The sequence below is a fragment of the Trichosurus vulpecula genome, chromosome 5 (genome assembly GCF_011100635.1).
Source record: "Trichosurus vulpecula isolate mTriVul1 chromosome 5, mTriVul1.pri, whole genome shotgun sequence".
Taxonomy (NCBI): domain Eukaryota; kingdom Metazoa; phylum Chordata; class Mammalia; order Diprotodontia; family Phalangeridae; genus Trichosurus; species Trichosurus vulpecula.
In genome coordinates, this window is record NC_050577.1 from 85,080,222 (window position 1) to 85,107,755 (window position 27,534).

Consider the following 27,534-nt stretch of genomic DNA (forward strand, 5'->3'; position numbering starts at 1 on the left):
CCTTTATATGCCTATAGATAGCTTTGATTTCTTCATCTGAACAGTGCCTGTTCAATTGGGGAGTGGCTTGTATTCTTATAAATTTGATGCCGTTCTCTATATATTTAAGAAATGAGGCCTTTATTAAAGAAACTTACTGTAAAGATTGTTTCCCAGCTTTCTGCTTTCCTTCTAATCTCAGTCACATTGGTTTTGTTTCTACATAAGCTTTTTATTTTAATATAATCAAAATTATCTACTTTATATTTCATAATGCCTGTAACTTGCTTAACTTCTCCTTTAAGAATTTGGATGCCATACCACTTGTGGCGTATATGTTTAGTATTGAAATTGATATATTGTCTATGGTACCTCTTAGCAAGATGTAGTTTCCTTCCTTATCTCTTTTAATTAGGTCTATTTTTGCTTTTACTTTGTCTGAGATCAGGATTGCTACCCATTGCTTTTCTTCTTTTCTTTTTTTTTTTTTACTTCAGCTGAAGCATAATAGATTCTGCTCTAGCCCCTTACCTTTACTCTCTCTCTCTCTCTCTCTCTCTCTCTCTGTGTGTGTATGTGTGTGTGTGTGTGTGTGTGTGTGTGTGTGTGTGTGCTTCAAGTGTGTTTCTTGTAAACAACATATTATAGGATTCTGGCTTTTGATCCACTCTGCTATGCACTTTCATTTTATGGAAGAATTCATCCCATTCACATTCACAGTTACGATTACTAACTGTATATTTCCCTCCATTCCATTTTACCTTCTGTTTGTCCTCTCTCTCTTTTCACCTTTTCCCTCCTCACCAGTGTTTTGCTGCTGTCTACCACCTCCCCAATCCACCCTCCCTTCTGTCCATCCCCCCCTTCACTTAATCTCCTCCCCTCCTACATCCCTGTTGGGTAAGATAAATTTCTATTTTCAACTGATTATGTATATTATTCCCTCTTTGAGCCAATATTGGCTCAAATTGATGAGAGTAAGTTTCAAGCGATTCCCATTGCCGACCCTCCCATTTTCCCATCCACTATAACAGGTCTTTTGCATTTCCTAATGTGAAATAATTTACTACATTCTACCTCTCTCTTCCTTCTGCTGCCAGTGTGCTCCTCTTTCTTATCCCTTACTTTTTTTTTTGGTCAAGGAAAAAATTATAGTTTTATTAATAATTTTGTTAAAAAATAATAATTTGTCAAAAAAATAATAATTTTGTTAAAGATAATGACAACAATTGTTGGGAAATATTTAGCAAAATGAAATACAGTAGAGTATAAATAATATTAATATGTGGGTTTTTTAAAAAAGTTAGTATGTGGCCCACAGACATCTAAGTTTAACACCGTCAGTCTATACAACATTTGACATATGCTACTGAAGACTATTCATTAACTTACTGGTGTCAGATTGGGTGGCGCGGAGGGGAGTAAAGCAGTGGTGCCTTCTAACTAGGTTATAAACTACTTGAGGATATGAACTGAGTATCTATTTGAATCCCCTTCAGGGTCTCACATAATAATCAATATGAACTCAATCATATTAGTCCATCTACTGTCCCTTTGAATGACCATGAGATCTTAATAAGAACCTCCTGTCAATGTTCCCTTTCCTTTCCTCCTTCTCATATGGACATCAACCTTCCTCATTTAGACCCTCCCCACAACACCCACCACTTACTTTTTTTTATTTTTTTTTAAATTTATTTAACATATTTCGTTTTCAGCATTGATTTTCACAAGAGTTTGGATTACAAATTTTCTCCCCATTTCTACCCTCCCCCCCACTCCAAGATGGTATATATTCTGGTTGCCCTGTTCCCCAGTCAGCGCTCCCCTCTGTCACCCCACTCTCCTCCCATCCCCTTTCCCCTTCCTTTCTTGTAGGGCAAGATAAATTTTTACGCCCCATTGCCTGTGTGTCTTATTTTCTTGTTGCATGCAAAAACATTTTTGTTTGTTTTTAAACATCTGTTTTTAAAACTTTGAGTTCCAAATTCTCTCCCCTCTTCCCTTCCCACCCACCCTCCCTAAGAAGTCAAGCAATTCAACCTAGGCCACATGTGTATCATCATGTATAACCCTTCCACAATACTCATGTTGTGAAAGACTAACTATATTTTGCTCCTTCCCAACCCATCCCCCTTTTTTGAATTTTCTCCCTTGACCCTGTCCCCTTTCCAAAGTGTTTGTTTTTGATTACCTCCACCCCCATCTGCCCTCCCCTCCATCATCCCCCTCCTTTTTTTTGATTCTTCCCTCTTCTTTCCTGTGGGGTAAGATACCCAATTGAGTATGTATGGTATTCCCTCCTCAGGCCAAATTTGATGAGAGCAAGATTCACTCATTCCCCCCTGCCCTCTCCCCTCTTCCCACAGAACTGCTTCCTCTTGCCAGCTTTATGTGAGATAATCCACCCCATTCTATCTTTCCCTATCTCCTTCTATCAATATATTCCTCTCTCATCCCTTAATTTGATTTTATTTCTTTTAGATATCTTCCCTTCATCTTCAACTCACCCTGTGTCTGCTCGCGCTCTCTCTCTCTCTCTCTCTCTCTCTCTCTCTCTCTCTCTCTCTCTATATATATATATATATATATATATATATATATATACACACATACACACATACATATATACATACATGCACATTCACTTATATATATATATATATATATATATATAAACATAAACATATATATATGCATATTCCCTTCAGCTACCGTAATACTGAGGTCTCATGAATGATACACATCATCTTTCTATGTAGGAATGTAAACAAAACAGTTCAACTTTAGTAAGTCCCTTATGATTTCTCTTTCTTGTTTACCTTTTCATGCTTCTCTTGATTCTTGTGTTTGAAAGTCAAATTTTCTATTCAGCTCTGGTCTTTTCACTGAGAAAGCTTGAAAGTCCTCTATTTTATTGAAAATCCATATTTTGCCTTGGAGCATGATACTCAATTTTGCTGGGTAGGTGATTCTAGGTTTTAATCCTAGCTCCACTGACCTCCAGAATATTGTATTCCAAGCCCTTCGATCTCTTAATGTAGAGGCTGCCAGATCTTGGGTTATTCTGATTGGGTTTCCACAATACTCAAATGGTTTCTTTCTGGCTGCTTGCAGTATTTTCTCCTTGATCTGGGAGCTCTGGAATTTGGCGACAATATTCCTGGGAGATTTCTTTTTGGGATCTATTTGAGGAGGCGATCGATGGATTCTTTCAATTTCTATTTTGCCCTGTGGCTCTAGAATATCAGGGCAGTTCTCCTTGATAATTTCTTGAAAGGTGATATTTAGGCTCTTTTTTTGATCATGGCTTTCAGGTAGTTCAATAATTTTTAAATTATCTCTCCTGGATCTAGTTTCCAGGTCAGTGGTTTTTCCAATGAGATATTTCACATTATCTTCCATTTTATCATTCCTTTGGTTCTGTTTTATAATATCTTGATTTCTCATAAAGTCACTAGCTTCCACTTGCTCCAATCTAATTTTTAAAGTAGTATTTTCTTCAGTAGTCTTTTGGACCTCCTTTTCCATTTGGCTAATTCTGCCTTTCAAGGCATTCTTCTCCTCATTGGCTTTTTGGAGCTCTTTTGCCATTTGAGTTAGTCTGTTTTTTAAGGTGTTGTTTTCTTCAGTGTATTTTTCAGTATTTTTGGGGGTCTCCTTTAGCAAGTCATTGACTTGTTTTTCATGGTTTTCTCGCATCCTTCTCATTTCTCTTCCCAATTTTTCCCCTACTTCTCTAACTTGCTTTTCCAAATCCTTTTTGAGCTCTTCCATGGCCTGGGACCAGTTCATGTTTTTCTTGGAGGCTTTTGGTGTAGGCTCTTGCACTTTGTTGACTTCTTTAGGCTGTATGTTTTGGTCTTCTTTGTCAGCAAAGAAAGAATGCAAAGTCTGAGACTGAATCTCAGTGCATTTTTGCTGCCTGGCCATATTCCCAGCCAACTAACTTGACCTTTGAGTTTTTCAGTGGGGTATGACTGCTTGTAGACTACAGAGTTCTATGTTCCACATTTGGGGGGGAGGTGCCAGCTCTGCCACACCAGCACTGCTCCTTCCCCAACCCCCAACCCAGACTGGACTTAGATCTTCGGCAGGCTGTGCACTCCTGCTCTGATCCGCCACTTAATTCCTCCCACCAGGTGGGCCTGGAGCCGGAAGTAACAACAGCTGTAGCTGCCCCACCTCCGCTGCCCCGGGGGCTGGAAGTCAAACCGCGAACTCCTTCTACTCCCGCAGCTTTTCCCACTAACCTTCTCAGCAGTCGTTGGTGTTTGTGGGTTAAGGAGTCTGGTAACTGCCGCAGCTCGCTGATTCAGGGCGCTAGGGCCCCCTCCGCCCGGCTTCCGGTCTGGATGGTCCACGCCGTTCAGGCTGGGTTCTGCACCACTCCGTTCCCAGCTCCCAGCTCCCAGCTCCGTGTGGGATAGACCTCAACCAGAGACCATCCAGGCTGTCCTGGGCTGGAGCCCTGCTTCCCTCTGTTGTTTTGTGGGCTCTGCCGTTCTAGAATTGGTTCAGAGCCATTTTTTATAGGTTTTTGGAGGGACTCGGTACGGAGCTCATACTAGTTCCTGCTTACCAGCCACCATCTGTCCCTTACTTTTTTAAGTATCATTTCATCAAATTCAACTTATACCCGTACCCTCTATCTACATATATTCCTTCTATCTATACTGTTAGTGATACAATTTTTAAGCATTAAAAGTATCATCTTCACATGTAGGGATATAAAAGACTCTGTTGAATCCCTTATTTTTCTTTTCCCTTTTCACTTATTTATGCTTCTTTTGGTCTTGATATTGGAGATCAAATTTTTATTTAATTTTGATCTTCTCCTTATGAAAGTTTGAAATCCTTCTATTTCATGTAATAGCCATTTTTTCTCTTGATACATTATGCTTAATTTCACTGGGTAAGTGATTTTTCATCGTAACTCTAGGTCCTTTGCCTTTCTTCCATGACCTCCAGTCTTTTAATGTTGCAGCTATTAAATCCTGCATAATCCTGATTGTGGCTCCCCAATATTTGAATTCTTTCTTTCTGACCACTTGCTGTGTTTTTTCTCTGACACGATAGGTCTAAAATTTGGCTATAATGTTCCTTGAAGTTTTTATTTTGTTATCTCGTTCCTGAGGTGATAGGTGGATTCTTTCAATGATTATTTTGGCCTGGTGTTGGTGTTTGCCTGCTTCACTATACTGAGGCTCAGGATCTCCAGCTGGTTTGCTGAGGTGGAGCTTGCTGCTGGCTTGCTGGGATGCTTCCTGTCCTGTACTGTACTCCTTTTTTACCTGAGTGGGACAGCCTTTCCTGTCTTTCTTCCAAGCTTTTTGGGCTCAAAGATTATTTCACCTCATCTTTTTGCTGGTTCTCCTGTGCTAAGATTTGTTTAGGGGTGCTATTTTATAGTTGTTTAGAGGTGAATATGGGAGAGTTACTGTGATTTACTGCTTACTCTGCCATCTTGGCTCCCAGAAGTTCTCAAAGACCTCACAAATGACTTCTAATGGAGATGCAAGATCTGAACCTGGGACCTCTGCTTCCAACTACATTCTTTCCATTCCATACCCTCTCATTTACTTACGCTGATATTCAGTACTTCCTTGATGATGATAGTCATAGCCCAATTTGATGAAGAATCCTAGAACTTTGAGAACTAGAAAGAAGCATATGGTTACATTGGTCCAGCTTAAGTAGGATACTTTTATACTCCTACAGATTCATGGTGCTTAAAGCAAATGAAACTGAATATGAATTGCATCCTTCAAGATGAAGCTAATGTGATTAAGAGTCTTATTAAGAATGACTATTACCTTTGTGAAGCTCATCATGTTGTCACTTGAAGACCCCTATAGAAGTGCCCATTCTTTGTAGTGCAAGCCTACAGTTGTTGTTCATCGGGAGTCATTGCAAGTTGATCTCCTTTTCCAATTCTTACATATTTGATATTTGACATTTTACGTAATTGCCTAGCGATATCACCCTCGGAACACTGAAAGCTACTTAAAATGTCATCCTAAGCGAGTCAGAGTCACAGGTTTGTGTAGTGCGCTTAATGCAATAAAAGAATTGCCCACTTTGATCTTTTTGATCTTTGATTGTGTTCCCATTTCATGTCCCCCATCAGCTCCATCAGGGCTCTGAGGATTTTAAAATGTGCAGTTCCTTATTTCTCTTCGTCTTTTATAGGCTTGTCAATTCAGAACAGAAAAGGACTTTAGAAAGTATCTCACCCATCCTCCTTATTTTGTCTTTCTTTCTATCACCAGTGGTTAGCATAGTTCCTAGCACGTAGTAGGCATTTATTTTTTAACTAAATGGCAAATAAGGAAACTGAAGCCCAGAGAGATTAAGGGAAATGCCCAAAGTCATAGAAGTACTACATGGAAGAGGTGAGGGGAACATTTTTGAGGAAATGCAGTGTGGTTAATAATGCCCAAGGAGTTCTGTCATGAAGGGTTGTTTGGGAGACACACTGTCCATCACACCACCTAGTTTCCTCAGTGTATTAAAAACCAAGGCAACTAGGTGGTGTGATGGATAGTGTGCTGGACTTGAGTACAAATACCGTGCATAGAACACTTAATAGCTATGGAATCCTGGGTAAGTCACTTACCTTCTTGTGCCTCAGTTTCCTCATTTATAAAGGTATAAGGTTGGATACAATGGCATCTAAGATCCCCTCTAGAACTAAATCTGTGATCATATATTGAGCAGTTATAGTCACCATAAACTTATAATTGACCCAGAATTTGCCTGCATAGCTATGCACTAACCCCTTCTCCAACATGTGATTTTTTTATTCCTGATTTTTTATGTTGAAATCATTTCCAGGTTAGTTTTATGGTCATATTTTTAAACAAAAAATCTCACATTGCATTTCTTTAAAAAAGGAACTACAAAATGCAGGCGACTTCTGATTTGGAACGTCTTTAAGAATATAAAAAATATTTATGAGTAGAGATATTTTTTCAAAGTCATCTTGTTTCAGGCTCTGTCATATTTTTAGTGTGAATGTTACACTTTCAAAATTGGCATACACTACAAATCACAAACTGATTTAATATTTTGTTAATTGTCTAGACTTAAGAAAGGGATAGACAGAATGTTAATAATGCATATTCAGCTTAAAAGTATGTGCTGCAGCCAGTTGTTAAACATTTACCCTGATTATGAGGCACTGTCTTCCTGCTCTTTTCTAGCTCTAGTAAGGATACAGAAATAGGTGAGTGGAGGAAGACAGATTCTTGGTGGATTAACAGAAGGGTTTATAGTCAGGGTCATTAAATATTAGGATGGATTGGAAGTAGTGATGAACTTTTGTTAATTGTAGATCTCTGACAACAGGCTAGCTGGTTAGGCAATCCTATGTCCAATTTTGGCTTCATCAAATGAGAGGACTGTGTGTCATACTCTCACAGGGCCAGTATCATCTCTAAGCAAAGCAGGTGTAATCTGAGGGGGATCCCTCCCTGACTGCCCCTGCGCAATGCCTACAAATTCCACCGGTAGAGATTTATTCCTTTGGCCTAAGGCATTCCATCTCAGGAAGTGTCCTTTTAGAATCTAAATGCCCTTAGGAGGACAATGCTTTGACCAATTATTTTCTATCTTATAGTTGAGAGAGAATCATAGTCTTAGAGATCATCCATGCCAATTAATACCTGAACAGAAATACCCTTTTAATTTATTTACAATAGGTAGTCATCAAACCTTCACTTAATAGTTTCATCTATGGGGAACTTGTTATCTATCAAGGAAGGAAGAAGGGAAGAAGGAGAGGAAGGAAAGTGAAAAGGGAGGGAAGGAGGAAAGAAGCAAAGGAAAAAAAGAAGGAAGGAGAGGAAGGAAAGTAGGAAGGGGAGAAGAGGGAAGGAAAGAAGCAAAGAAGGAAGGAAAGACGAGAGGAAGAAAGGAAAGGAGTGAGGTAAGGCAGAGAGGAAGGAAAGTAGGAAAGGAGGGAAGAAGTAAGGAAAGAAGAAGCGAAGGAAGGAAAGAAGACAAGAAGGAAGGAAGGAAAGAAGAAAAGGAGGAAGAAAGGAAGAAGGAAAAGCAGAGAAGAAGGAAAGGAGGAAGGGAAGGAGGAAGGACACAAGAATTTATATTGATTATGTACTTTATGCCACGCACTATGATAAGTTCTGAGTATACAAATACAACCAAAAAGGAAGGCAGTGCCTGCTCTCAAGAGCTTGTATTCTAGTGGGGGAAGACAACCCAGAAAAAGGAGCTGAACAAACCGGGGTTTGGGGGAAGGGACAAAGGTACCCAGCACCAATGGGAGAAGCATTGTGGGCCTTGTGGAACAGGCTGTGGGAGTGTTAGGCTGTTTCAAGGCTGGGAGGCCCCAGGCACTGTAGGACATTCTAGAAAGAGACAGTAGAAGAGGCATCCAGAATATCAGGGATAGGTCCAGAGGGGAACCTGTTTCTCTTTGGGATACCCCTCATTGTTAGGAGGTATTTTTTCTCTCTTCATATCCATGCTGTACTCTCACTTCTGCCCTCTGGGTAGCCAAGTAGAGCCAGAACAAAGCTATCAAAGACAATATGGTCCACTTCACAGTTTGACTAAAGCTGACTGCGCTCACATAATCCCAGCTTGCTAACGAATGAGTGTCTAAGTAGTCACTAGGCAAATGCATGTTCTTCTTTTGTTTTATCATGGCTAAAAATATAGTATTTGCCATAGTTTCCTAGAGAGGAATGAATGCTAGGCTTGGAGGGAGGAGACCTCCCACAGTCATCCCCTTTCCAGTGCCATAACTTCTAGACCTTCCCTGTTGTAATCAAACCAGCAAAAACCACCTGTGAAGACTTCCTTCTCCTTGCCCCTCCCATTAGAATAACTTCTGGTCCTTCCCTACTGCCACCAAGCCTGTTAAATTACTTGGAAGATAGATCTGTGAAAGCTTTGTCTCACCAACAGCTAATTAGAACCTTTGGGAGGGTTTATCGTATAAGCTTCTTTCTACTTGGTATTTCCCTTGCTCTATTTAAAAAGAAAAAGTTCCAGCCTCTTCTCTTACTTTCCTATTGCTAGTCATTTATATCTACCTCCTTTAGCAGGAATCTACCTAATTGATCCTTAAGTCTTTGCTTAAAGATCTCAACTGATGGAGAGCTCATTACCTTCAGGATAGCCCAGTCCACTTTTTGAGTCACTCTAATTATTAACAAGTTGTTGCTTATGCCAAAGTCTGTACCTCTACAACTTCCTCCTGTGGGTCCCATTTAGGATCTGAGGATCACAGAATGATAGCTGTAGAGATCAAAGGGACCATGAAACACTTGTCTCTCTCCCTTATTGCATAAATGAGAAAACTGAAGTACAAAAAAATTCAATGACTTGCTCAAGGTAACCCAGGTAGTGAGTGGCAGAGACAAGACTCAAACCAAGTCCTCTAACTCCAAATCTAACACTCTTTCCATTGTATCTTCAGTCTTGGTCCAAACAAAGCAAGTCTAATCCTTATAATACAGCTAAATCCTGATTAGTGCAACTAATGAATCCCATGAAGTGGCCACATTATTTAAATCCCCTTTCCATATATTTCCATTGAGTTGGAACCAATTATCATAGTTTACATAATTATGACTTTGAATAGTGTAAATTCAAATATATACAACCACTTCAGAGTGGTTTTTTGCACTAAGTAGGATGTTTGTAAATAATGTGACCACTTCAGGAGGATTCATTATTTGAATTAATCACTTTAATTCTGATCAATTCAATAAACATTTATTAAGCCTGGGATTGTGCTAAGCACCCAGAGATATAGAAGAAAAAAGAAAAGAAAGAGAAAAGCAGTTCTTTCCTTCAAGGAGCTTGCAATCCAATGGGGAAAGACAACACATAAAAGGAAATTGAAAAGCGGTAGGGAACTAGAAGATAACTAATGTGGGAACATGATGTTTCGTGCTCATGTTGAAACCAAGAAAACCACTGACACAAAATGAAAAGTTACCCAGAAAGTTCTGAGTGCCCCATAAAGCAAGGCTTTGGGAGGCCTTTATTGCTCTGCCCTCCCATCTTCCAGTTAAGACTTAGTGGCTTATGGTAGTCCTTCAATGATTAAAAGCAGTTTTCATTTTGAACCCCATCCCCATCTTCTTTTCTCCAGGCAGAACGTCCCTCCCCCATCTTCCTACAGCATAGTTTCAGGTCCCTTCACAATCCAGGAGACCAGCCTCTAAATGTGTTCTTATTTGTCTCTGTCTTTGCTAAAATGTGGTGCTAAGGACTAAACCCAGTGAGACTGTCACCTCTCTTGTCATATTGTGTAAGATCCTGTCATCTGTTCTGAATCCTTGTCACTGCCACCTACCAATATCCAGGACACTCTCCTGCTTTCCTCAGTGACTTTAGCACCTCACTCAGAAATAGAGAATAAAATTTCAAGTTGAAAAGAGAGTCCAGAACCAGAGGGAAAGTAGAAGCCAGTAACTGACAGAAGGCTGAAAGTTCAGAGTCCTTAGTTAGGAGGCTAGAAGTTTCACAGAAAGCGGTCCTTGAAGACAGAGCCAGGATCAAGGCTGGCAAGCTGGAGAGCAGAAGCAGATCGGAAGCGCTAGAAATTCATAGGCTGAAAGTGAGGGAAAGTCTGCCTCAAGCAACAACATGCCTCTTCTCTTTATGCTATAGTTACAAGTCATTGACTAGCTCCCCCATTCCTATCTCCCCACCCAAAGAAAAGATTTTCTTTTGCTTTTTTGGAGCCATAGGTGGTCTTTCTGCAGGCAGGGACAAAGTGAGGTTGATAAGATTTGAGGATAAGGAACAGACCTTCCTGAATCACAGTTGATAATTCTGCCAGGCCAGATCTGCAATTGATATGGCAAATGGGCAACCTTAGCTCCTGGTCACACCTATTGAGGAGCTCCCCGTGAAGGGCAGTGATTTTAGGCTCAGCCAGGGTCTGCTGACCCTTCCCCTTTAGAAAGACAGTTTTTTTTCTCTTTGGAAAGGTAAGGGGTGCCTTTTGAACATAATTCATTGCTTTAGGCCTTCTTATGCGGGTTGATATTGTTTCCTTGTCATAGATCATACATTTAGCACCAGGAGGGACATTTGACACCCAGGCAACCCCTTATATTTTACAGATGAACAAACAAAAGCACAAATGAAGTGATTTGCTCAAGACCACCCAGCTAGTGAGTGACAGCCATGACTCAGATGCAGGTCTTTGAACTCCAAATCCAGGGTCCTTTTTCCTATACCACATTGTATGTTTTCATTGATTTCATCAGAAATGAACCTCTAACTTTATGTGGGATATAGTTGTAGGACCAGAGAAAGGCAAATGCTGCAAGACAAAGGGAACCACTTAATGAGACATATCCTTTCTTTTCCTTGCCCCCAAATAAAACATAGCTGTTGTGCTATGAGGCTACATTCTTTTAATTCTCTGCAGAAAATACTTTCTCTACTTAAAAGCTGTACTTCATTATCTACCCTACAATATCTCCCTGCTTCAGACTTATCAAGTTCTAATGCAGTGGTCCGACATCTATCATGAGTGTCATGACTAAGCCTGGAATCTTCCTCTCCAATGGATAGGGTCCCATGCTCAGTATCATACCACTCTGGATCTCTCCATGTATGCTCACATCTCCTCTAGCAAATATGAAATGGTGAGTTCTTTTCTGAATTGGTGCAGTTCCATGCCTATGACCATGTCTCCCCCAGGTTGGCCTTTAACTCTGTATGTTTGATGGTCATTTTTCCAGTGACTCTGGGCACTCCAGACAAAGCAGCTGCTTGAGGAGGCAAGAGGCTGCTCCGGCTCTGGTTTGCTCAATAAACTAGGAGAACCTGCAGACCTTGTTAGAAGAGAGTATACAAGAGTACCCGTGGCCATTTGCCTTCCCCTATCCCCACCCCTGTGTGAGCTTTTTTCCCTTCTTATTTCGATTTTGTTTGAGAGCCAACTAGTTCTTTGTTGCAGGCACTGAACCTGCAGAAGTGGAGATAAGACTTTCCTGATATAATAGACTCATGGGAAAAGAAAAGAGCTTGGTTTGTTTTGGTTAATGGAGATGAGAAGTAGAAATGAAAAGGTTATATTGTAAGCCACTCAGTTATGGGGCTTGTCCTGATGGGAAACTTTCCCGAGAATGAACAATGAATGACCAAAACAACAGCAACGGTGACTATAACAAGGAAGCACCTTTAATTTTCAAAGTGCATCTTTTATGCTTTCTGTAAAGGAGCCAGCCCTTGTATAGAAGCACAGAGAAAACAGCAATAATGATGTTGTTTTTGTAATATTGTCAGGGTCCTTTTGCTCAGTTGCCAGGTTTAGGGAGGAAAGTAGCTGCTGTTTTCCAGCAGTAATTCTTTTACACATCCTTGTCAAAATTCTTTTCCTTGGAACAGAAGAAAGAGCAGGATTTGGAGGCAGAGGACCTGGGTTCATCTATGTGATCTTGGGCAAGTTACTTAACCTCTTCAGGTTTTGGTCTCCTTACCTGTAAAGTGAAGGAGGTAGGTGGAACTAATTATCACCTCTATTCAGAAGCCTCACAGATCTGTGTATCTAGCCCTCATCACTTTTCTGAGCTTCAGTCCTCCATCATCAAATGCCCATTGGGCATCTCAAATGCAACATGTACCATATCCCAAACAGAACTCATTATCTTTCCCCTACAATCCAACCCTTTACCAAACCTCCATATTTTTGTTGAAGATGTTACTAATCTTCTAGTCTCCCAGGCTTGTAACCTCAGTGTTATTCTCACCTCTTCACTCTCCTTTGCCCCATGTGTCCAATTAGTTGCCAAACCTTGACATTTTTACTTCTATTAACATCTTTTGTATCTAGCCTCTTCTCTCTAAACACACAGCTAAGCACCTTTGTTTGGGCCTTATCATCTCTCACCTAGGTTATTACTTTGGCCTTTGGCCTTCTAATTGGTCTCCTTGCTTCAAGTATCTCCTCACTGTTGTTCATCCTCTGCAGAGCTGCCAAAATAATTTTCCTTAGGCTCTGATCTGACCATATCACTGTCCTACTGGATAAACTCTAGTGGCTCTTTGTTGGCACAAGGATCAAGTATAACCTTTTCTGTTTGGTTCTTAATGCCATTCACAATCTGGTTCCAATCTATCTTTCCAGCCTCATTATACATTATCCTGCTTCCTGCACCCTATGGTCCAGTCAAATTGGCCTTCTCTCTAGTCTTCACATATAGTAGCCCATCTCCTGTCTCTCTGTCTGCCATCTCTCGGGCCATCCCCCTACCTGGAATGCAATTGCTCTTTAACTGGGCTTCATAGAATTCCCCACTTCCTCCAAACTGCAGCTCAACCATCACCTTCTACATGAAGCTTTTTCTGCTTCACCAACTTTAACACTCTCCATCTCCTTATGTCCAAATAGTTGGTTTTTTTAAAAAAATGTTTATTCTGTATATAGCTACATACATATATGTTGTCTCCACCAAAACAATATAAACTCCTTGAGAGTAGGGATTTTTTCCATTTTATTTTTGGATCTATCTTTCCGCCATTTAATATAGTGCCTAGTACATTTAACAAATATTTCTTGATTGAATGAAGCTGAGGTCATGACTTGGAGATTGGCTCTCTACTTATTATACCACACTGCTTCTTAACTGACTTAAAAAGTTAGCTAATAAACTGATTTTGTTCCTTTTGTATATTTTGTTATGTTTTGAGGGGAAGAGTTTGAGCCACAATATGTCTGTGTCTATAATAACTATAATAACTATACTTAGAAAATTGCTCCAATATAAAATTATACCATTTTAAAGCTAAATGGAACCTTAAGGATCAATAGGGTAGCTTTAAGCAAGATATGTTAATAAGTCCTTCCAAATAACCCAGAATATTATTGGGGGTGGACAGTGTTTCTCCTTTGAAAAGATTTTTTTTCAGAAATGGAGGCAAAAAGGTATTTTAAAATGTTCCTCTTTTACATTCAGGCAAAAATCCTGAAAAGCAACCTGCTTACTTGATTAAAGGGTAAAGACATGTGAATGTATCCTCATAGAAGTTGTAATAATGTTCTAGCTGCTTATCTTTGTAAAAATCTGTAAGGTGTCTAGATAACCTCAAACTCTGTTTTCTTGTCATCCATTATTCTGTGAATAAAGCTTTTATTGACCAGGCAAGATTGTCACTTGGCTACAAAAGCAGTTTCAGAGTCCAGCACTATCCCTGGTTGATAGGAGGAGGGTATAAAAGACAGAACTGGGTTTTTTCCCACCATGTAGCATAATAGAGGATTTCTAAGTCCTATTTAGTTTGTATGTGCTTTTTTATCTTAGATTCCCCAGAGAAATTGTCACTGCCATTTTAGTTGGTTCTGCCTCATTATGATGTGTCCTTATTCTTGTCCTGGCCATCCCAGAATGATAATGTGCATCCAAGAGGAAATGTGGGGTAATAAAAAAACCAGAAGTCACAGTGATTTGGGTTCAAATATGCTTCTTAGACACTTTCCAGCTGTGTGACCATGGGCAAATCACTTAACTCTTCTGATAGCCAGTTTCTTCACCTTTACTTCACAAACTTATTATGAGACTCAGATATGACAGCTAAACTTTTTTAATGGTGAATTTCTGTATGTCTGTAAACACATACATACATACATATATATATTTATATATATATATATATATATATACATAGAGAGAGAGAGAGAGAGAGAGAGAGAGAGAGAGAGAGAGAATGAATGAGAATCAAAGCGTTGGAAACCTTCCTTTATTTCTCTATTGGCAGTTAGATGGCACAGTGGATAGAGATCTGGATTTGGAGCCAAGAAGGTCTGAGTTCAAATATGACCTCAGATACTTACTTGTTGTATGTCTCTGGGCAAGTCACTATACCTCTCTTATTCTGTTTGCTCATCTGTTAAATGGGTATAATAATAGCACCTACCTCATCGGGTTGTTGTGAAATAATATTTGTAAAGCATTTATCACAGTGCCTGGAATACACAAGGTGCTTAATGAATGCTTAGTGCATTCCCCTTCCCTATTAGCACCTACTAGACAGAGTTGTTGTGAAGATCAAATTTTGCAAACTGAGAATGCTCTATAAATGGTAGTTTTTATATCTGGTGCCTGCTTAAAGTCTAAATATTCCCATATATCTCCATTCTTGCTATTTTTAAAGAATGTGTCCAATACCCCAATTAGTTCTTGGCTGGTTCAGGGGAAAATTAGGAAAGGAAGATGCATAGATAGATTATAAGTATCTGAAAAAAAGTCTTAGGGTCTTTAGTAAAATACAAGCTTCATAAGAATTGACAGTGAGATACAACAGCGAAAAATCTCAGTGCAATTGAATATGACATTAAAGAAGCTGTGGGGTCCAGAATGAGTGAGGTCTTAGTACTCTGCCCTGGTTAGACTGCTGTGCGTATTGTGTTTAGTTTTGGGTGCCGTCTTTGGAGAAATATTTTTATAAACTGGAGGGCATCTGGAAGAGGGTGACCTAAGATGGTAAAAAGCTTCTAGGAAATGCATAGACAGGTGAGTTGAAAGAAATAGGATGTTTTAATCTGGAGAAGAAAAATCTTAGAAACCTGAAAGGTTGTTGTACAGAAGAATAATTAGATGTGTTCTTTTGAATACCAGAGGACAAAACTCGGAATAGCAGCTGGAAGTTTCTGAGAGACAGATTTTAGCTCCAAGCAAAGAAAAAAATTATAATCAGAACTATCCAAAAGTGAAATCAAATCCCTGGAAAGATTATAAATGGTGGGTTCTTGCTCACTAGAAATCATCAACCAAATAACCATGTATCAGAGCTGTTGTAGAGGACAAGGAAAGAAAGATGGAAACAAGCATTATTAACCATCTTTTACGTACTAGGCACTCTACTAAGCACTTTACAAATATTATCTCATTTCATCCTCACAACAATCCTTGGAGGTAAGCACTATTATTATCCCCATTTTACAGTTGAGGAAACTGAGGCAAACAGAGGTCAAGTGGCTTGCTGAGGTTCAAACAGCCAGTAAGCATCTGAAGTTGGATTTGAACTTAGATCTTCCTAATTCCAGTCTCAGCAATCTATCCACTGCACCACCTAGCTGGCACCACCTAGCTTGGATTCTTGTTCAAGTTCAGGCTGGCCTAGATAACCCTATGTAGTGTTCAAAGTAGGTCCTATCCTACTTTGATACTGTGTTCTTTACTAATGTTTAAATAGCTTTTTCTGATATGTCTTAGGAATGTTACTACTACCAGATTTTTTTCCTCTCGGAAAATTTGCTATATATCTTGTATAGATAACTTAAATGTGGAGGTTTAGAAATGAGTCTGATTATGGAACACGGTAGCACATACCTGTAGTTTCTGCTACTGGTAAGGTTGAAGCTGGTGGTTTGCTTGAGCTCAGGAGTTCTGAGCTCCAGTAGGACTAAAGCCCATTGGATGTCTACACTAAGTCTAGTACCAAGGTGGTGAGCCTGTGGGAGAAGAGGACCACCAGGCTGCCTAAGAAGGGGTGAATCAGCCTAGGCCAGAAAAACAGAGCAGGTCAAAATTTCCATGTGTGGAAGAATATGAGGATCAGTGAGTGGCTACAGTATATCCAGCCCAGGTTAGATAGGGAGAAGCAGTGTCAAAACAAAACAAAAAATTCAGATTAAAATTTTTTTTCAAGGAAAAGTGAACCACAACCTGCTTATAAATTGGGGAATTACTTGAACATCATGTATAAGGAAAGTACATTGTTCAAGTTAGTGAAAGTATATCCCTTAGGTTTCCTTCTGTTACAGCTGGTGGAAGTTCCTGTTGAATAGTAAGCACTCCCTTCTGCCTCTTAAAATCCCTTATTTAATTTGAGACTCAGTTCTAGGGCCAGTTTCAACTTGAAACCTTTTTCTGATCTGATCAGCTGCTAAATGCCTCTCTTCCTTCCACTCCCCCTCTTCTTCCCCACCCCCCAGCTTCTCTTTTATTTTTTAAATAAAACTTACTTATGTTCTTGATATCTCAACTGAAGGAATGCAAGCTTCTTGAAGGCAAAAGCCATTTCATTCATATTTTTGTATCCCCAGAACCTAGCACAATGTCTGCCCCATAGTTGATGCTTAATGAGTGTTTGTTGATTAACTAAAAGTAGCCTAAGTTTGAATTTTAAAGATATGAATGGTTTCCGATTGATCTCTACCTTTCTTGAAACAGTACAGCTATCTAACAAACCTTGGTATCTGGGCCAATACTGAGCACTGAAACTATATACATTTGCAAAGCCATTTTGTCAAATGGTTTTATTGAATTGAAGGCTGAAAAGAGACTTTTGTGTGAATTCTTTCCCAAGCTTTCTCCAGTCTATCTTTCCAGACTTATTTCCTACTACCCCCTTTCATGGACCAAAATATTCTAGGCAATCTGCCCTACACACTGTTCCACCAATTCAGCATCCCATTTCTTGTCTCCATGCTGTTTTCCATGCTGAGAATGGTCCTGCTCTTCATTTCCTCCTCTTAGAATTTCTTGGTACCTTCAAAGTTGAGCTCAGATTACATCTCTTACATGGAACTTTTCTTTATCTCCCCAGTTGTTAGTGCTTTCTCCATCCCAGAATTATTTTTCTTTACTTATCTTTTTATATGTTTTATTTCCCAGTAGAACGTAAGTACCTTGAGAACAGATACTGGTTTTCATTTTTATCTTTACATTACCAGCATAGAACCTTCTGCATAGTTCAAGAGCTTCATAAAAATTTATTGAAATCATTACACTTACTCATCTTCAGCTAGATTTTCAACTACCTCATTTTAAATTTGAATCCATTCCACTGCTATGTCATCTAATATTCCTGTTACTGTTGTGTAAGTCCTTTTTTTCTTTTCCTTCTCACTGGAGAGAGAAACAATCAGTCATTCTCTGAATAGCAGTCTTCCAATATCTGCAAGAGAAATCTTGAATCACACCCTACTGAAATTCCTTTAATATCCCAAAGGTTCCATTTTCTGACTCATTAATCACATTTTGAATGGCATCATAGTGTAGGGCATAGAGAACAGGCTTTGAAATCTGGAGGGTCTGTGTTCATATCTTACCTCTGGTGCATGCTGTGTTAAGAAGGGTAAGCCATTTAAACTGTCAGTACTCTAGACAATTTCATAAAGCCTTAGTTATAGATGAGTTGACCATCTACATCTAAGGAGGAAGTTTGCATGCTGAGAATTCCTTATATCAATGAAACCTCAGGTCCAGACTGTGACTCTTCCCCTCCCACCTCCAACCCTTGGCTAAAAAGGGAAGAAAATATTTTATGATGTTCTTCTGAGTTCTCTGTAGGTCTTACATAGCAAGATCACTGTATAATATGGTGAAGGATAATGTCAAAAAGTCCAGGATAGAATCAAATGATCAAAAGATCATAGATTTAGAATAGGGGAAAGATGTTAGAGACCATTCAGTACAGTGAATGAATGAAAAATAAAATATTTACTAATCACTTAAATATGTGCCAAGTACTACTATGTTAAGCACTAAATAAGCAAATACCAAAGAGAAACTAGTCTCTGACCTCAAAAAGTTTGCTTTTTGATTGGGAAAGACAACATATATATTGGAAAATGGTGGGCAGGGAGGGGGTGTTTTTCTTCGGAAAATTACAGGGATGGCAACTAGAGTCATAAGGAAATGGAATGACACACTTTTTCCTGAAGCAGTGACAAGAGTTTATTTGATTCTGGTTGTTGAACTTGATGAGCATGGGAGATGACAGGGATAAGGGTGCCAGATGCCATGCTAAAAAATCCGGGGATTGAAGTGAAGCATAACTGGAGGCCTGGTCTAAATATACAGGAGCTACTGAGGCACCCTCCAATCATGAAGTGAGGCCCAGAGATATTAAGAATCTTGTTCAGGGTCATCCATCCATTAAAAAGAATAACTGAGATGTAAAACCATGTCTTTTGGTAAATAAAAGCGAAGAGAGGGGATATCATTTCCTCAAAACAGAGAAAGCTAAGTGGCACAGCCAGAATTAGAAATGTAGATTTTATGCTAATTCCATGTCCAAGCCTCCATGATTCAATATATCCTGAAGATTGGGTAACCCCTACCACCACCTATTCCCTATGCTCACCTTGAAATCTAGGACTTTTTCTCTTCTATTAAAATGTAAAGAAGTGTCTTATTTGTGTTCTTTGGTAATACAGAAACCTTGATTCAAAATGTCCTGACGGACTTGAGGAAACAAAGAGGAAATGTGGACAGTCTGAGTCCCCTGGAGCTGGAAAAGATGGCTGATGTGATCACAGATGCCATGCAAAGTTCAAATACAGAAGAAGTGCCAGGAATTGTGGGAGCTGAGGCTGAAGGAGAACAAAGGGAACAAGAAATGAAAGGGATCAACAGTCCAGAATCAAACGACTACCAGAATGGCTTGATGGTTGAAGATAATTTACAAGGTGAGAGACCTTGCTTCTTGGATTGCCTCATGCAATAAAATCCCATCCATGGTCAATTAGGTTTTGTATACTATTTCAGGGGCGGGGAGGGATGGAATTAAGGTGCTGCTGAGAGATGTAAAGGTTATCTGAAACCTGAGATATGGTTTCTATTGGGGAGACAGGGATTTGTGGTAATGATTTTTATCCATTTGAACTTTGCTGCTACAAGCTCTCTGAACAGGCTAAATCTACCCAGGCAATTATGTTGAAAGGCAAATTACTGTCTCTGAGGATGTATAATTCCTTGGTGTAGTGACTGAGATTTAAAAAAAATAATAGTAAGTGTTTTGGATTCTGAGAGTGGATGTTTTCATATATGGGAACAATAAAATGAAAAAGGAATTACTCTAGCTTTGGTCTTATGATATGGCTCCATGAAGAAGAAGTCAAAGATCATTCCCCAGATGACGGCATTCCACTTGACTGAGAAGGTCAAGTGAGATTCTCCTGGCCTTTTTTCAGGACTGAGTTTCCTGATAAGCTTGTCATTACTTAGATTTATTGAGAACTGGTATCTTCGTTCACTATTGCTCTTCTTTACATCTTTTTTGATAAGGGTCAGGGTGTGGGGAGTATCCATGGGCCTACCTAGAACAAAGGCTGGCTTGGCTTCAGAGGGAAAATGTTTTCATTATTGGCAAAGTCAGCTCCACGTTGCCATAAATTTCCATTGATTGACAAATGTTGATTGAATACCTACACTCTAAATCAGAGCTGTCCGAACTGTGGCCAGTGGCCACATGCTGCCCATAGTGTGATTTATGCAGCCCGCCTACAGGCATATAAATTTACATAAATGCTTTAGTAAATGAAGCCTAGCTACCACAAAGCTCTCACTAAAATGGCAAAACAAAATATATTGTCTATTGTTTCAATAAAAACCTAAGGTTGGAAAGCCATGCTCTAAATGATAAGTGATACAAAGAAACTCACAAGACATGGTCCTATCCTCAGATAGCTTATAGTCAGCCTTGAAGTGTTTTGTTGTTTTTCAGTCATTTTTTAAACGTCTGGCTCTTTGTGACCCCATTTGAGTTTGTTTGTTTGTTTTTTTGACAAAGATACTAAAGCGGTTTGGCATTTCCTTTTCCAGCTCATTTTACAGATGAGGAAACTGAGGCAGGGTTAAGTGATTTGCCCAGCATCACACAGCTAGTAATTGTCTGAGGCTGGATTGAACTTATGAAGAGGAGTTTTCCTGGATCTGGGCCTGGCATTCTATCTACAATGCCACTTATCTGCCCCTTGTGCTTAAAGAGTTAGCACTGTTCTTTTCACCGATTGGTCATTCATTGAACATCTGCATGCTATTTTTGATATATAGGTAGGGAGAAAAACTGGAGCTTTCTCACCATAGTAACAGCCTCATAATCATTTAATTAACTTATTGCTCTGATGTTAACACAAACATCAGTTAAAACAAACCTCTCTATACATAGTAGAACAAAAAAAAAAAGATTGTGCATGGAATTTCAAATCTCCATTATGTCTAGCTTGCTTTAAAAATAAAAGTATATAATCATTCCAACAAGTAACTTTAAAGCTGTCCATCTAAATGCTTTTAACTCTGAAAAGTCAGTTTAACAGTGCTGTATGCTTGCGCTTGGAGCTTTATTTTATTATTGCATAAATATGAATAACCGTCAGGCACTCTGGATTTCTTGGGGGTATGGGCATGAAGAGTTAAGATACTAAGTCAGGCAATGATGTATGACTGAACTGGGTGTATATTCCTCAGCTTCTATCCCACTTGAATGAATAAGAACACTATTTCCTGCATTCCAAGTAGATTTAGTTTATCTTTGTAATTAGAACAGTTCATTGCCAATCTACTATAAGGGAGTATGCTGTATGATTATCTGATTTAAATATGATATGACACATTGCTGTGTGATATGAGAATGATGAGAATGTTGATAAGAAATTCATATCTTTTACAGGTAACAGATTGCAGGAAAGTGATGATGGAATTGATGAGAAGGTAAAACCTCTCTTTTTTTCATTGTAATATTATATGTCACAGGGAGGTTTATTAATCCTGGGTTATGGCAGTAAATGATATAACAATTCTCCTCAGAAGCAAATCGGTAGAACAAATTAATGCTGCAGTTATCAGTTCATAAAAACCACAGAGGAAACTCATTTTAAAAACATGTGACCGGTAAAAAGAATGCATCATTTACACAGAACTGGTGTTGACTTTGGAATCTGTGCAGGACTTTATGACTTGAAGTCCATTCAGAGCATAATGCATTCATTTTTTTTTCCTTTTGCTTTTGATATTCTCAAGAAGGCAGTTCAACCTTTTTTTCCCTTGAGGGAAATTTTTAGCAGCTGTATTTGCCAGATAATAGAAAATGTTTTGTCTTTATCTTAGGGAAGTATTGTAGTGAGCTAGCATATATTAAATAAACTATTACAAAAGGTAAGGACATGTGATAGATACATTGGATGAGTTATAAAAGCGTGTCTGAATGGTTGGTTTAAATTTAAATCTATGTAATGTGGTACCTTAATTGTTATATGTTGGCTCCACCCTGGATCCTAACTTGGGCAAGTGTTTATATCAGGATGATCATTCTGCTTAATTATCTAAACAATTTGAAAATCCATTATTTGCATTGTATTTTTCTCTTGTTTTACACAACAAACATGATATAGCAATATGGCTATAAAACAAATCCCAGTGTTTAAGTTATATTGTGGGAAATGTATTATCATAAAAGTAATATAAAATAGGTGATATGCTGACTTAAATTTTTTTTTCAAATGAGTCCAAATGTCACCAGCTTGTGACATCATTAGATACCAGTAGGCCACTCAAAGCCCTTTGTGCTTCAATATAAAGAGAACTAGTTCTAGAGTCAGAAGAACTGAGTTCAAATTCACTACCTGTTTGACTTTGTATGTTACCTGGGCTTCAGTTCCTCATCTATAAAATGATGGGGTTGGGTTAGATGACCTTTGAGGGCATTCTGAACTCTAGCTCTATGATCCTATGTATGTAGGCTATTTATAAAATGTCCTCATCTTCTTTGAAGAAACTGATATAAGATTATAGACTCAGCCGAAAGGGACTTTAGTGTCCAGTATGTAGAAGTTTATGCCCAGAGAGGTTTAGGGATTTGCTCAAGGTCAAACAGTAAGTTGCCATGGCCAACTCAAATTCTCTGACTTCAAATCCAGCATTATGTGTCATTCTGACTGCTGACATTAGCCAGGTGGTGGTGCCATCACAGCTAGACTTAAAGATGGACAGTTCTTTAATTGAAACAGCTATACATATCCTTTAGATGGACTTATATCTTTCTCCTTATGTTTTCTTTAGCTTCTAGATTAAGATGCTAAAGGAGCCTCTGTTTCCCCATCTGCAAAACGCAGATAATAATAACACCTAACTTCGAGGGTTATAGAGAGGATAAAATGAATTAATATGTATTGTGAGTTATTACTGTAAGGATAAAATGAGATAATATTTATAAAGCTCTTTGTAAATTTAAAAGCATTCTCTAAATGCTCTCTTATTATCATTATTTTAATTTCATCTCCCTTTTGTTTGTATTTTCATTCCTGGTTAGTTCCAGATAAAAGATTTTATTACAAATTTCCTGGACCACAATGGTCTGTTTTCCTTCAAGAACTTGCTTCACAATTGGATTTTCTTTCATTTCTACCAGGTAAAAGGTTTAAATACCCAATTGGTGGGCCTTAAGAATGAGCAGGATACTCAACATCTACCTGAAGGACCTCCCTCTGAAAAGCCCTTTAAAACAGAGACCAAGAAATCAGAAGATACCGAATCTTCCTTTTCCTCTGAAGAGGAGAATGTTGGGGTTGAAAATGTGAAAAGTGAGACCTATTCCCAAGAACTGACAGCAGAGAAGAAACCAAATGCTGACCTTGATGCCAATGAATTTGTGGAGTTTCAGGACTGGATGCAGGGTGATCTGAAACAAGATGAAAAACTCTCTGAAGGACCACCCAAAATTCCTGGGGAAGGCCTACAATTAGAAGTGAAGTCTTCTGATGAGGAAGAATATGGCTACATTGTGACAGAAATAGAGTAAGTTGAAAACTCCAAATTATGTATATGTGTATATGTATCTATATATACACATATATACATGCATATGCATATATGTATGTATAGATACCTATATGTCGGTATATATATATATATATACGGTATATATCCATGGTGTATACACACATACATACACATATGTAGTAAGCATGCATTATAACAAATTTTGAGGTTGTGATGTGAAGATATTTGATCTGTATCTTTGGAGTAGGTTTTAGGGACCTCAGGTCATTTCAATTCAAAAAACATTTATTTCTTAAGTATCTATTACTTGGCAGGAACTGTGCTAATTGCTGGGGACAAAAAGACCACTAATAAATGCCGCCCCCCCCAATCAAAAACTCACATTCTGAGAGCCAGGGTTAAGAGGGGAGTGATATTTTCACAGATAAGCAAATTCCAAATTTATACAGGATGCTTTCAAATAATTGGTAGATTTTGTTGGTTTTAGTCAGGAGGCAATGAATGCTAACAAGCAGTGAGATCAGGAAAGGCCATGTATAGGAGATGATATATGAACCTGAGCTTTAGGGGAGTTAAGGGGTTAAACAAAGCAGAGGTGAAGAGGGAAGAGCACTCCAAGTGTGCGGGACAGCCTCTGAAAGGCACATGGGTCAGAAAAGGAATTCGTTTATGGGCAATAAGACATCAGAACAGTTTGGATGATATGAAAAAAAGTAATCTAAAATCAGACTAGAAAAAATAGATGGGAATAAGACTGGTAAGGGCTTTAAATAGCCAAGAGGGGAGTTATTTTATTCTAGAGGCAAGAGGGAGCCCCCGAAGCTTCTGGAGCAGACGAATGATGCCATCCAAACCATGTTTCGGGGATATCAGTTTCACAGGTACATGCAGAATACATTGGAGAAGGGAGAGACCAGAGACAGGGATGTCCCTTGTGAGGTTTTTGCAATAATCCAGGCAAGAAGCAAAGAGGGTCTAAACCAGGGCAGAAGCTGAGAGAAGGAAACAGATTGAAGGGATCATTTTCTATTGTCTAGAATCATAAAATAATGGAATGTTAAAACTGGAAGAGACCCAAAATACCAGAATCCAGTCCTCTCATTTACAGAGAAGGTTAGAGTCAGAGAGATTTAGCCACAAACCCAAGGTCATACAGCTACTGAGTGGCAAAGCCTCACTGTGAAGTCCCGTACCTGAGATTCTCAAACAAGGCATTTTGTCCTGTCATATAATGTCAGTTATATTTCACTTCCCAGGGTTCCATGCTACTGCTCTGGCCACCTCCAGGTCACTGTCCCCTGGGTGCTCCACAATATGGAGTTTGTTTGGTGCCTGTATTTCAGTCGGAACAATATATATATATATATATATATATATATATATATATATAGTGCAGGAGGAATGTCAGTATTCAAGATGATACAGTTTCTATTTTTGAATTCAGCACTAGCTTTTGTCTTGCTGGAAGTTTGCTTCAGGTAGAAGGAAATGGAAGACTCTGGGTTCCTTTGGGCTGAATTTGCTAGAGTTCTGGTATGCGAAGTTCTAATAATGTATGCTATATATTAGTTTCTTTCCCTCCATTAGAAGACTACAAGCTTTAAATATTTGACATCAAAGTATCCCAAATAGCAGGATGTGAGTCATGCACCAAGGGAGAAAAGATTCACAGTAACAAAGTGTTCCTTCCTCTGTCTCATTTTGATCTGAAAGTAACATGAATAGGAATCCAAACATCATGTACCCAACAAGCTAGAAGCAGTGGACCCCATTTTTGCAGGTTATATCACTAATGAATCTGACATTTGATGCTATACTTTACTTAAAAATATGCTATTTCCCCCCAAGCAACCAAAGCAGTATTTCAAAGGAAAAATATATCCAGTAGTTCAGACATTCTTTTTTTTTCTTTCTCTTTAAAAAATAGACTGTACTTTTTCTAAGGTTGATCATCATATTGGCATTAGGGTAGATAAAAAGGGATGCAGAAGTCATTGACTTTTCAATTATTTTGAGCAATGAGAAAAAAAGTTTACATGAAACCTGAATTTGTCTCTCTGGCAATGATAATTTCAAACTTTTTTTCTTTCTCATTATTCCCAACAAGAGTTTAAATCTACCAACATGTATTAGTTCTTGCCGCATCTCAGCTACCAATGATATCATTAGTGGAGAAAACAGTTCCATACCAGAACTGAATAGAAAATTTGTTGTGGTTTGCATTTGTACCACATTGTGAGATGACAGCTTTTGCCTGAATGTTGATAAGTCTTTGAAATTTAAGACTATTTTCAGCTTTTGTTGATTGTGTTTTGGGGGTAAGTTCTAGTGGTTGAGATGTTCAATCTTTTATTAGAAAACACATTGACTTATTTTTCCCAACAGGATCTTTCATCAAGGCAGCCCTCTTTTCCTCTCTTTTGTTCAAAAACCATGTATTTGTTTGCTCATTTGTATCTGTCCCTGTGGTTTTTCTTATAGAATTGTTACGCAATTCAATGCTATTCAATTTAGAAGTATTTATTAAGTATCTATCATGTTCCTGGCACTGTGTAAGACAATGGGCATATAAAACAAGAAACTGAACATTCCCTCTCCTCATGGAGTTTACATTATGTGATGGGGACAAAACATTTTCTTGTGTAAGTCAATATTCAACATGTGCATAAAATACAAAGTAATTTTTTTAGAGTGACAGAAGCAATACTGGGAGAATCAAGGAAAACTTCCTGTAAGAGAGGGCTCTTGATTTGACCCTTGAAGAAAGCTAGGGCTTCCATGAGGAAGGGATAAGTAGGAAGAGCATTCTAGGCATGGAACGTGGCTAGTACAAGCACCTTGCCATCCATTTTCATTTGACAACACAATAAGCTGCTAATGACTGAAGCAGACATAGGTGATCATGTGATAATCAATATGGAATATCGTTGTATTTATTTGAAACATCACCCTATTGCTTTTTATAAAGAAAAGCCTTTGGACATCTGTCTACCTCTTGAAAATGACACTTTACACTTTCTATTGATTTGCCTATTTTTGTTTTTATTGTCTAGCTGTTGTGATGGTCATAGGGCTTCTATTTTGCAGCTACAACCTGTAGTGATTAGACTAAGAAGCTTCCTGTATTCATATGCCAAAGCCTGAAGCTTGTTACTTTCTGCCTTTCTATGTTCCCAGAAAGATTGTACTCAATGGGATAGTTGACAGATGTCAGAGGTGATTCATTCACTGTATTAGAGTCTCTGGCTGCCCAGGCTTTGCATATGTGGCTTGAGATGGCTAGAACTGCAGGCTTTACTGCTGAGATGCTGGTTTTTAATTATACCTCAAAGTAGAGATGCACATCTCCATGTAATTCTTAAAGAAACAGATTTCTGATAGTTTTAAAGACTTGTCAAAATGGCAGCTGACTTGTCAACAGGGAGAACAATAGATGACTCCTGCTGTTTGTCTAGTGACCTTTCAGAAGCTTAGAGCAAGGCAATCCATACCAATCCATACTATACATCAGGGCTAATCTCACTAGTGAAATGACAGTTTCAGTGTAGGCAATTGTCTAGGAAGCCTCTCAGGTGCTGCCTCAGCACTTTCTGATGGAGAGAAGCCTGTCGAAATGGACTGTTTCCTGTCGGCTGCTGGTAACTTTCCAGTAGAAAATGAAGCTGTTATTAGGATGAGGATTTCAGCACGTTCCTCTGTTCACACAGAGGAAATGGACTTTAGACCTGCATATTTTACATTTAAAATATGTTTTAGAGTTAGAAAGCCATCATTTAGATTACATTGGTTTACTTCTGTTTGTTTCTCCTTTGCCTTTTCATTTGTTTTCTAGATTCAGAGTGAACAGAATGTAAGCTTCACTTCCACAACTCTTCTGTCACTGGCAAAGGATAGGTCTACAGCTGATGTTTTCCCACCAATGATGCTGAGAATGTGTTGCATTTATTGACAGATTGCTTGGCAGTCAACAAATTTAGATTTTCAGTTGGTCCAGAGAGACTCGGGAGCTCAATTTAAAATGATGTGGATCAAGTAATGGATTGTTTTAATAATTGGG

At 38.7% G+C, this 27,534-nt stretch overlaps 1 protein-coding gene across 1 annotated transcript in view; it reads left to right on the forward strand.

Moving 5' to 3' along the window:
• LOC118850912 (receptor-type tyrosine-protein phosphatase N2-like) overlaps positions 1-27,534 on the forward strand; it is a 212,030-nt gene that overhangs the window by 80,729 nt on the left and 103,767 nt on the right. The window contains exons 5-7 of the mRNA XM_036760536.1: positions 19,136-19,387; positions 21,370-21,410; positions 23,107-23,492. Coding sequence (XP_036616431.1) covers positions 19,136-19,387; positions 21,370-21,410; positions 23,107-23,492 — 679 coding nt within the window. The remainder of the gene's footprint in view (positions 1-19,135; positions 19,388-21,369; positions 21,411-23,106; positions 23,493-27,534) is intronic.